General features: G+C 48.2%; 1 protein-coding gene across 1 annotated transcript in view; it reads right to left on the minus strand.

The window, feature by feature from the left end:
- Nucleotides 1–8,047, minus strand: part of LOC140374608 (uncharacterized) — a 28,403-nt gene extending 20,356 nt beyond the window's left edge. Inside the window, 7 exon segments of the mRNA XM_072461539.1 lie at nt 129–219; nt 317–548; nt 3,833–4,059; nt 4,890–5,007; nt 5,191–6,869; nt 6,871–7,655; nt 7,974–8,047. Of these exon segments, the coding sequence (XP_072317640.1) occupies nt 129–219; nt 317–548; nt 3,833–4,059; nt 4,890–5,007; nt 5,191–6,869; nt 6,871–7,628 (3,105 nt within the window). The 5' untranslated portion in view covers nt 7,629–7,655; nt 7,974–8,047.
- Nucleotides 8,048–12,500: the final 4,453 nt, after the last annotated feature.

Consider the following 12,500-nt stretch of genomic DNA (forward strand, 5'->3'; position numbering starts at 1 on the left):
TGCCTTGACCGCACGACACTGCAGCGATCGCTCCACAAACAAACTGTTAAAATCTTGGACAATTACACAAACACAGTTTAGTCACTCTGGAAAACAGTGAAAGTGATTGACGGTCCATCATCACTCACTTTAACGTGAGAAGCACCAGCTACAGCAGAACCAGAGGAGCAGCGAGAGGAGACTGCTGAGGTCAAACTGCTCTGTCTGTCCCCGAGGAACCTGATTGGAACCTCACAGCCGTCACAAATGCATATCACACGTGTAAAGTCAAGTTAAAAAAGTGGCTCAGTGCAAACCAGTCCCCAAGATGACTGACATGTGCAGACCAGTCCCCAAGATGGCTGACATGTGCAGACCAGACCCCAAGATGACTGACATGTGCAGACCAGTCCCCAAGATGGCTGACATGTGCAGACCAGACCCCAAGATGGCTGACATGTGCAGACCAGTCCCCAAGATGGCTGACATGTGCAGACCAGTCCCCAAGATGGCTGACATGTGCAGACCAGTCCCCAAGATGGCTGACATTTGCGAACCGTAAGTCCTGGCTGCAGAAAGGACATTCAAAATGGCCCCTAATGTAGAGTTAGTCATGTCAAAAAGAACTTTACAGCTGGGTTCAAACTACGGCTTTGGCATCAAACGGCTCCGGGACGACACTGAGGGGTGCATTTTTTGAGCTTGTTTAGCAGTGATTCGCCGATACCAAATATCTATTGATGCTGACAGAGGTATCGAAAAAGATCGACATCGTGGCTTTAATTGATGAGGCCAGTTGACAGCTGTTGTCTATGGTAACGTTAAAAAACATTTTTAAACTCTTGAAACAAAGGCCAGGATGAAGTTATTTGGGCCTCGACACTTTGGCCGTGGATGCAACTAATGGATACCTTTTGAATTTACTCCTGAGACTTTTATATTGGACTTTTAGTGTGCTTTTATTTGATTCATGTCTTTTTCGTCTTTTTCTCTCTTTTTTTGCTATGTTCTCTTTGATCTGTTTCATTTATTTTTCGTTAGGTGTTAAAAAAAAAAAACGTTTAAAACCCCAAAATATCAAAAAACAAGACGATACAAAGGCCTTGATAGAGACGGGCTGTAGAAATGGTTTGTGCTGTTTAGTTTCTGTCTTTAAGTTTAGTTTAGTTTCTGTCTTTAAAGCATGAAGAAGGAGCGCTAGTTCATTATAAACTGTTTGCAGAGGTCACTTCATGACCAGAAGAGTTTATAGCACTTTTCAAAACGTTCGGTGCAGAATTGACCGTCCCCGTAAAGCTAAAGACAACTAGCATCCTAATAGCGCGTTCCGTTTGTCGCGTAGAGTAACTGGTTGTGTAATTAAACAGTCTTTAATTACACTCAAACGACACACACAGATCTCACAGAGCTGCTTATAGCTCATACTATATGTTTTTACTTTGTAGCATGAATAAAAGCTACAATCAGTCGACGATGTGCGAGTAAAATGCTGTTTCCCTTAACAATCCTGTTAGCGGCTAAACGTTAGCAGTGGACAGGTCTTGTTAGCAGCTACACGTTAGCCGTTAGCAGGCTGTATACTAACACCTGTTATATGTTGGCAGTTAGCGGGTCGTATTCTAATAGCTCTAAAACGTTAGCAGTTAGCGGGTCGTATTCTAATAGCTCTTAAACATTAGCAGTTAGCGTGGCACGTCGCTTTATGATGACATAGAGATTCCGTTAAATTTTATTTTTTCAAATTTCTTCACAAACTGCAACTGCTGAGATGTAAAACTATGATGAATATTCACTGCTGGTTCTATACCACCAAACTTAGTCATAATAAGAAAAACAGGACAAATATAAGGGTTAACGGTATGGGCTCTGATCAATAACAATTACTACATATGACTAAATATACATAAATTAGTCAGAAACTGAATGTGCTGTGACCTCACTCTCTGGAGGAAATATAAGTGTAAAAAAGAGCTAAATACAAAGGTGTCACTCACTGCTGCTGGACTAAAGAGGAACTGAGAGCAACACCTCACTGCTCTTCATGAAGGATCAAGTGAGTTCAGTTTGAAAATAGTGAACAAGACTCAGACATTTTAGAAACAATTATGTACAAATGACAATTTTACAGGTGTATAAGATTTTAGAACAATAGTATTAATAAACCCGACAAAACAATATATTCAATTCAATAAAGCTTCTTTAACACAATGTTTTAAATTCAGTGCAGTGTTTTATTAGTGTGACAAATACCTGCACTGCCCATGGAAACATGCACTTCAACCCATTATCTTTTCAAATATCTGGATAGGGTATTGCTAGCTTAAAGCTGTCGTGAGTCGCCCCAGTGGCAAGTCTGTGGAACTGCAGCGAGAACATCCTCCTTGACCCAGAATGCATTTCTCCCACAGAGCGCACTGTAAAAACTAACTGCAGGGGCTCTGCTGACAGGGACCTACAGCTTTAACAAAGATTTTGTGGTGATTTTGCCTTTTTTAGGGTCATTTACTTTTCTCTGGTTCAAAACCTTCAGTTTTCTTAAAAACAGGTTTTAAATCTTTAGCTTCGGCTCTCTCTGCTTCGCTCTAGCAGCTCTCGCTCTGATTGGTCAGAACAGTCACATGTTATGCCAGCTGCGTGGGGGCAAGCTGTGATTGGATGCTCCACAACGACTATATAAAAAACAAATGAAATACAGCTTCAAACTGCTGAGGTTTGACACAGAAATGTTTGCACCTGAGCCTAATGTGATAGTTTATTGTGCCAGTAAATATACCAATGCAAAATAGAACAGTTTAATTCCCACGACGCACCTGCAGCAGAAGCTCGATTGGGTCAGGTCTGCGTGAGCGCGTGACTGATGTGAGGCTGACGGAGAAGCAGAAAGGTGTGTTTATGCTTCTAAACTAAAGACCATCACATTAGGCTCATGTGCAAACATTTCTGTGTCAAACCTCAGCAGTTCTGCTCAAAAGGTGGATCTTTATTTACTCGGACACAGTAAATAATAACTGTCCCTGACAAAGGTCTCTGTCCCTCCAGAACAATGACATCACACATGCTTTTAAAGGCAGTGACACAAACTGACACGTACGACATCATCACAATCAAATCAGCTCAGAAAGAGAAAGAACAATCATCACGGCTGCAAAGATTCATGACCCTCAATCCACTGGCACGATACAGAGGCCCCGGACCATCTTTATCAGGGGCCCATATTCTTATATTATCTGCACAAAATAACAGCATAGATAGAATAACATGACATTTTACCATCACAATAGTAACAATTAACAAATAATTCAACATGAACACAAAAGAGGCTTTTGTTTTAATTTTTATTTAAAAAGCATCACTTGTCATGGCTTTTTTGGTGGGTGGTTAGCAGAAGCTGCAAAACTACAAGGCATAAATAAAGAAGGTCTTTAACTGTGGAAAAAGTACTGAGTCTGTGCATGTGATGGAGGAGCAGTGTGAGTGTCATCACGACACACTGGACCAGCTCTTTACTCTCCATCAGGTGTTCCAGGGTTCAGGGGTCAATAGTCAAAGCCTTATCCATCTGCTTATCTGTGCAACGTTCAACGACGACGATTAAGAAAGTAACTTTCCCAAAATCTTGTTCTGACACTGCTCCGCCTCGTGAGGATCCTTGAACACCCCATCCACAAGATCAACAGAAACCATTCCAACAAGATGCTCTTCTTCACTTGCACAAGCTCTAATAACTCTTAAATGTTAGCAGTTAGCGGGTTGTATTCTTATAGCTCTTAAATGTTAGCAGTTAGCGGGTTGTATTCTTATAGCTCTTAAATGTTAGCAGTTAGCGGGTTGTATTCTTATAGCTCTTAAATGTTAGCAGTTAGCGGGTTGTGGTCGTCTCCAGGTTCGTGCCCACACTCTAACGCTCTGCGGACCTTCTCCCAGAACAGGCCCTTATGGCTCTGGGCCTGGGTCCAGCTCAGGTACGTGCGGCTCTTCACCAGCTTCCTCATGCGGTAGAACGGACTCAGATGATTGGACGGGATCTCCTCCAGAAACAACAGGATCAGCACGTCCTTCTGCTCGTCGAACAGACGGAAGCTGCGCAAAGAAAATAAGCCTATACGTGAGTGAACAGGATAGTATCAGGTCTAACCCAGGATAGTATCAGGTCTAACCCAGGATACTATCAGGTCTAACCAAGGATACTATCAGGTCTAACCAAGGATACTATCAGGTCTAACCAAGGATACTATCAGGTCTAACCCAGGATAGTATCAGGTCTAACCCAGGATAGTATCAGGTCTAACCCAGGATACTATCAGGTCTAACCAAGGATACTATCAGGTCTAACCAAGGATACTATCAGGTCTAACCAAGGATACTATCAGGTCTAACCCAGGATACTATCAGGTCTAACCCAGGATACTATCAGGTCTAACCCAGGATAGTATCAGCTCTAACCCAGGATAGTATCAGCTCTAACCCAGGATAGTATCAGGTCTAACCCAGGATAGTATCAGGTCTAACCCAGGATAGTATCAGGTCTAACCCAGGATACTATCAGGTCTAACCCAGGATACTATCAGGTCTAACCCAGGATTGTATCAGGTCTAACCCAGGATACTATCAGGTCTAACCCAGGATACTATCAGGTCTAACCCAGGATACTATCAGCTCTAACCCAGGATACTATCAGCTCTAACCCAGGATACTATCAGGTCTAACCCAGAATACTATTAGCTCTAACCCAGGATACTATCAGCTCTAACCCAGGATACTATAAGGTCTAACCCAGGATACTATCAGCTCTAACCCAGGATACTATAAGGTCTAACCCAGGATACTATCAGGTTTAACCCAGAATACTATCAGGTCTAACCCTGGATACTATCAGGTCTAACCCTGGACTAACCCAGGTGAGTCCGTACCTGGCCATCTGTATCTCCCGTGAGCACCACTCGCTCTGCAGGTAGCGGCGGCTGATCACACACAGAGTCTTCCTGCTGCTGTAGATGGCGTCTGTGATGTTCTCAATGATGGCTTTCCCTGAACACAGCAGAATATGTGAGGTTAGCACAGCTCCAGAGGACGACAGAATCCATCAGGGGCCGACTGACAGAAGGTGAGACTGAGGGGCCGACTGACAGAAGGTGAGACTGAGGGGCCGACTGAAAGAAGATGAGACTGAGGAAAGACTGACAGAAGGTGAGACTGAGGGGCCGGCTGTACCTGGCTGGAAGTCGCGGTGGTGCAGACAAAGTCTCCATCCCTGTCGTTCTTCCAGTTCAGGCAGTAAATCTCCATAAACCCAGTCTTCATCGTGAATGTTGTAGGAAACAAAGGCGTCGTAGATGTAAGGACATCCCTGTCTCCTCTTTTTACTGTCGTAGAGAAATGCCTGGAGGAGGTAGAAGCCATAGACCAACTTCCATCGCAGAAAGTGATAGATGAAGGAGGACAGAAGAGTGAGAAGAACCAAAGCAGAGCTGGACATGAAGCAGAGGAAGCCAGTGGCCTCCCAACACAACTGCACATTGAAGTCCATCAGAAAGTGTCCTTCTTCAGATGGAGGAGAAGAACAAGTGAACTGAAAAGCATTGACCACCTGGACCTGTTTGTTTCTGATTGCCCAGTCAATAAAGCCAGCGTTTGAACATTCACAGACAAATGGGTTTCCAGATAAATCGAGATATTTTAGTGAAGGGAGAGCCTCAAAAACAGTCTCATTCATCACTGTTAGCTGGTTGTTTGCTAAGATCAACCTTTCCAGTTTGGTGAGATTGGCCCCGATGAGAAAATCTAAATATCTAATTTTATTGTACGACAGGTCAAGAATTTGCAAATCTGTGATCGGCTGGAAAAGTTCAGGCTCAGGAGTGAACTCCAGACAGTTGGTCATTTGAAGATGACGTAAATTCGGTGTTTCCCAGAATATGTCAGAAGGAGTTAAACAGCAGACCGTGTCCAATGAAAATGCCTGTAACTTTTTCAAACCGTGAAGTATATAGAGCGCATGATAAACACAAGCGTATTTGTCCACTTTAATGGTTAACTCCTGCAGAGAATGTAAAGACCTCGGCTCAGAGACCGTGAGGTTAGAAGGCGTGTCTATGGTACTTGAAATGTACACGACAAGACGCTCCAATCGTCGTAGACCTTCAAAAACGGCCCCGCTGTGGTAGTTCAGCGAGAAGGTCAGACTCTTCAGACCCACAAGGCCCTCGAAGCCTCCGTTCTGTACGTCTGTGGCCGACTTGGACTTTAAGTTCAACTCGGTGAGAGATGACATGTTATGGAAAGAGCCTTTCTCGATTGATCCCAGGTGATTCTCACTTGCCTTAAAAACTGCCAAATTGGGCAAACTGAGGCCAAAGTTTTCATTTAACTGAGAAATGAGGTTACTTTTTAAAAACAGCACTTTCAAGTTCCTTAGGTCCTCAAAGACACAAGTCTTGAACGTAGCGATTCGGTTGGAATTCAGGTTGATTTCTGTCAACGAGTGCAAATTTAAAAAGTCTGAACATTGAAGCTCTTGTATTTGGTTGAGCCGAAAGGACAGGCGTGTGAGCGTGGACATGTTCCTGATGGTCAGTGGGATTCTGCTCAGCTGGTTTGACTCCACGTGCAGCAGAGTGAGTCGCGTCATCGTTCGGAGCGCGGACGCGGAGAAGTCGCTCAGACTGTTTAAATGAAGCCTCAGTTCAGTGAGGTTCGAGCAGGACCGTAGCAGAGAGTCGTCGATCAGGGAAATGTTTCGCTGCGATACCGAAAACGTTTGCAAGGACGGAATCTCACAAGCGATGTCGAAAACTCTTTTGTCGAAAATCCTCCCAAAGTTACTCAAAATGAGATTCTCGAGCGACTCAAAACTTTGAAACATCTTCGTGTAGAGTTCGGTTTTCATTTCAGTGAAACCTATTTCTAAAGTCTGCAGATTTGTCCAAAGTTTGTGAGCCCCGCCCACCGCCGGACACGCTCAGGAATTGTAACCGGGGGAAAACACCGGAGCGAACGCTAAAGTTCCTCAGCGTCTCCGAGCCCAGAGACAGCGAGGTGAGATTCTGCAGCGGAAACGGAAAAGAACCCGTTTCAAAAGACGTCAACAAGCTTTCATTCAATTGCAACACCTGTAACGAGAGACAGTGCGAGACGATGTTGACGACGTCTCTATTGTCGGCGAAGTCGCTCCTAAGCAGGTGGAGTTCCTGCAGGTTCCCCAAAGGCTCGAAGGCCAGCGGCGAAACACGTTTAACATAGTTGCGTCCTAAGTTTAAAACCTTCAGAGCGCGCAGTCCCTCAAACATGTCGTCGGTCAGGTGCGCGAGTCTGTTGTTGAACAGATTAAGCTCCGTCAAAGCGGACAAATCTGAAAAGGCTCCGGCTTCGATGTGCGCGATTTCATTTTTCCCGAGCTCCATCGTCTCGAGTTTGGCGAAGCCTCTCAAATCCGACGCTCCGATCGCCCGGATGCGGTTTACGGCCGCGGACAGCAAAGTGGTCGTCCTGGGAACGTCTGAGGGAATCGCGGCGAACTCTCTCCCGTCACAAAACACTTTACCGCGGTCGTGGAAATCGAAGGTGCAGTTTCTTAAAGAGTAAAGCTGCGACGGCTGAGGAAGAAGCAGCGGAAACAGAAGTAAGAAAAGAGAAGCGCTCGCAGGCTTCATCCTGACGCCGCCGCCTGACTCCGCCTCCTGTTAGAGACCAACAAACAGACAAGAAACAGATAAAGCCGTGAATATGATACTCGAGTAAGAACACGGCGACTTCAGCGACATTTCTGGACCTGGACGTGTTTGAATTATACCACTGAACAGACTTATGTCAGATCAAACGTCATTTAACGTGAGTGGTTCCTCAGGAAACACAAAGTTCTGACTCTGAAGGAAGAAATGTGTAACGTTTTTGTAATAAATGGCAGAGAATTAAAAAGGATTGAATTCTTTACTTTTAATAAATGACATCATAATACTAAATACATAATAAAACAGAACAAAAACAGCTGGACTTACTTAGTTTAAAAAGCTGAATCAGGAAGCTTCTTCAGTGCGTCCACTCGTTCCACAACGTAATATTCGTTCCTTTCTGAAGGACAATATAAAGGACGATATAATGAACTGAAGTGGAAACAAACCATTTTGACTCCTAACAACAGCGAGGATCAAAACTCTGTCTAATTAGATGCAGACAGCAAACATCCGTTTAATTTTGACCCTCGGAGCTGCACTTATTAAACTAATATTCACTGGAACAAGATAAATTGTACATTGATTTAAAACATTTCCTCTGTGGATAAACTGAAGTCAAGGCAAGGCAAGGCAAGTTTATTTGTGTTGCACATTTCATACACAAGGCAATTCAAAGTGCTTCACAGCAGGAAAAATGCATTCAAATCACAAAGAAATTACAGAAACAGAAATACAATAAAATTAAATAAATTAAAAATTATCAATCCAACTGATTGTCTAAACTAATAAAATCACAAACAAAAGAGAAGAGTGCAAAAAAAAAATCCTTTCACTACTCACCACTGCGTCTCCACAACACGACTGACAGGAGGCGGGGCTTCAAGTACCTTTTTATGTCTTTGAGTACAAATAACCGACAGGAAACAGTCTGAATTCAGGCAGAACATGCAAAAGGAGAAGTGTCACTAGAAAAACATGTCGTTAAAGACAAAGCCCTGTTTGTTTAATTGGTGTCTTCATGTCTATGTCTTTAATCTGCTCACACGATATTGAGCTTAAATATTATAATGAATGAATAAAGGCAAAACGTCCAGCTTTTAGCAGACGTGAACAGACACGTTAATCCTACACGACACGTCCACGAGAAGCAGAACGTAAAAGAACAAACCAAACGTGAAGTAAGTGAAAGTAAATGCAAACAAGTCCAACGTCACTTTAAAACAGAACCAACAGTTTCACCTCATTTAATGTCTTTAAAGTCCAGCCACAGATCAAACACCTTCTCCACATTCTGGCGCCACCTTTTGGAAAAGATTAAAAAGTACAACTCCCCCCCTGGAGGAGATTCTGTGTACTACATACTGAGACTCAGCACGTGAGGAGCTGATGGTGGGCTCTCACTTGAGGTCCCGGGTGATGCTGGGCTCCCACTTGAGGTCCCGGGTGATGCTGGGCTCCCACTTGAGGTCCCGGGTGATGGTGGGCTCTCACTTGAGGTCCCGGGTGATGCTGGGCTCCCACTTGAGGTCCCAGGTGATGGTGGGCTCTCACTTGAGGTCCCGGGTGATGGTGGGCTCTCACTTGAGGTCCCGGGTGATGCTGGGCTCCCACTTGAGGTCCCAGGTGATGGTGGGCTCTCACTTGAGGTCCCGGGTGATGGTGGGCTCTCACTTGAGGTCCCGGGTGATGGTGGGCTCTCACTTGAGGTCCCGGGTGATGCTGGGCTCCCACTTGAGGTCCCAGGTGATGGTGGGCTCTCACTTGAGGTCCCGGGTGATGGTGGGCTCTCACTTGAGGTCCCGGGTGATGGGGGGCTCAAACTTGAGGTCCTTGAGGTGAAGGTGGTGCAGAGGAAGAGATGGTGATGGGGGGGTCTGTGATCAGTGTTGGGAAAGTTCACTTTCTACATGAACTAGTTCAGTTCATAGTTCATAATTCAAAATTTTGAACTAAGTTCACAGCTCCAAAAAATGAACTAGTTCAGTTGTTTTTTTCAATATTATGCAATAATTGTTCTAAATTATTTCCACAGCCCAAATACAACCACAGGCAGCAATTATTTTATTAGTTTAACGCTGAAAATATGTGTCAGATTTCATCTTCATATCCAATTTTGAATCCTTACCCAGGATTTACATTCACACTGAAGGGACAGACTTCCCCCATGTGTTGCTGTCCATTCAGCACCACACTAGCAGCAGCAGCAGCCTCGCTATCGCCTCTACAACTGGAGCTCTAGCACTTGTCAGACACTGGCTCTTTTTGGGCAACGGTGTTTTTCACCTGGAAGTCTCTAGAAATCTAACACTTTATTGAACAAAAATAAAAAGAACGAAGGTGCTGTTCACAGACACCAGAAAGAACGCGTTCATATTATCGTTCTTCAGCAGTAAAACCGTTCCTTGTGATGGTGAGGGGGGACTGTGATGGTGAGGGGGGGACTGTGATGGTGAGGGGGGGGACTGTGATGGTGAGGGGGGACTGTGATGGTGAGGGGGGACTGTGATGGTGAGGGGGGGACTGTGATGGTGAGGGGGGACTGTGATGGTGAGGGGGGGACTGTGATGGTGAGGGGGGACTGTGATGGTGAGGGGGGACTGTGATGGTGAGGGGGGAATGTGATGGTGAGGGGGGGACTGTGATGGTGAGGGGGGGACTGTGATGGTGAGGGGGGGACTGTGATGGTGAGGGGGGGACTGTGATGGTGAGGGGGGACTGTGATGGTGAGGGGGGGACTGTGATGGTGAGGGGGGACTGTGATGGTGAGGGGGGGACTGTGATGGTGAGGGGGGGGACTGTGATGGTGAGGGGAGGGACTGTGATGGTGAGGGGGGACTGTGATGGTGAGGGGGGGACAGTGATGGTGAGGGGGGACTGTGATGGTGAGGGGGGGGACTGTGATGGTGAGGGAGGGACTGTGATGGTGAGGGGGGACTGTGATGGTGAGGGGGGGACAGTGATGGTGAGGGGGGACTGTGATGGTGAGGGGGGGGACTGTGATGGTGAGGGAGGGACTGTGATGGTGAGGGGGGACTGTGATGGTGAGGGGGGGACTGTGATGGTGAGGGGGGGACAGTGATGGTGAGGGGGGACTGTGATGGTGAGGGGGGGGACTGTGATGGTGAGGGGGGGACAGTGATGGTGAGGGGGGGGACTGTGATGGTGAGGGGGGGGACTGTGATGGTGAGGGAGGGACTGTGATGGTGAGGGGGGGGACTGTGATGGTGAGGGGGGACTGTGATGGTGAGGGGGGGACTGTGATGGTGAGGGGGGGACTGTGATGGTGAGGGGGGTCTGTGATGGTGAGGGGGGACTGTGATGGTGAGGGGGGAGAGGGGGGACTGTGATGGTGAGGGGGGGACTGTGATGGTGAGGGGGGACTGTGATGGTGAGGGGGGGACTGTGATGGTGAGGGGGGGACTGTGATGGTGAGGGGGGACTGTGATGGTGAGGGGGGACTGTGATGGTGAGGGGGGACTGTGATGGTGAGGGGGGACTGTGATGGTGAGGGGGGGACTGTGATGGTGAGGGGGGGACTGTGATGGTGAGGGGGGGACTGTGATGGTGAGAGGGGGGACTGTGATGGTGAGGGGGGGACTGTGATGGTGAGGGGGGACTGTGATGGTGAGGGGGGGACTGTGATGGTGAGGGGGGACTGTGATGGTGAGGGGGGGACTGTGATGGTGAGGGGGGGACTGTGATGGTGAGGGGGGACTGTGATGGTGAGGGGGGGACTGTGATGGTGAGGGGGGACTGTGATGGTGAGGGGGGACTGTGATGGTGAGGGGGGGGGACTGTGATGGTGAGGGGAGGGACTGTGATGGTGAGGGGGGACTGTGATGGTGAGGGGGGGACAGTGATGGTGAGGGGGGACTGTGATGGTGAGGGGGGGGACTGTGATGGTGAGGGAGGGACTGTGATGGTGAGGGGGGACTGTGATGGTGAGGGGGGGACAGTGATGGTGAGGGGGGACTGTGATGGTGAGGGGGGGGACTGTGATGGTGAGGGAGGGACTGTGATGGTGAGGGGGGACTGTGATGGTGAGGGGGGACTGTGATGGTGAGGGGGGGACAGTGATGGTGAGGGGGGACTGTGATGGTGAGGGGGGGGACTGTGATGGTGAGGGGGGGACAGTAATGGTGAGGGGGGGGGACTGTGATGGTGAGGGGGGGGACTGTGATGGTGAGGGAGGGACTGTGATGGTGAGGGGGGGGACTGTGATGGTGAGGGGGGACTGTGATGGTGAGGGGGGGACTGTGATGGTGAGGGGGGGACTGTGATGGTGAGGGCGGACTGTGATGGTGAGGGGGGACTGTGATGGTGAGGGGGGACTGTGATGGTGAGGGGGGGGACTGTGATGGTGAGGGAGGGACTGTGATGGTGAGGGGGGGGACTGTGATGGTGAGGGGGGACTGTGATGGTGAGGGGGGGACTGTGATGGTGAGGGGGGGACTGTGATGGTGAGGGGGGACTGTGATGGTGAGGGGGGGACTGTGATGGTGAGGGGGGGACTGTGATGGTGAGGGGGGACTGTGATGGTGAGGGGGGGACTGTGATGGTGAGGGGGGACTGTGATGGTGAGGGGGGGACTGTGATGGTGAGGGGGGACTGTGATGGTGAGGGGGGACTGTGATGGTGAGGGGGGACTGTGATGGTGAGGGGGGACTGTGATGGTGAGGGGGGGACTGTGATGGTGAGGGGGGGGACTGTGATGGTGAGGGGGGACTGTGATGGTGAGAGGGGGGACTGTGATGGTGAGGGGGGGACTGTGATGGTGAGGGGGGACTGTGATGGTGAGGGGGGACTGTGATGGTGAGGGGGGGACTGTGATGGTGAGGGGGGACTGTGATG

Source organism: Eucyclogobius newberryi, unplaced genomic scaffold (assembly GCF_026437365.1).
Source record: "Eucyclogobius newberryi isolate DKJ021-1_F unplaced genomic scaffold, fEucNew1.0.hap1 SCAF_3, whole genome shotgun sequence".
Lineage (NCBI taxonomy): Eukaryota > Metazoa > Chordata > Actinopteri > Gobiiformes > Gobiidae > Eucyclogobius > Eucyclogobius newberryi.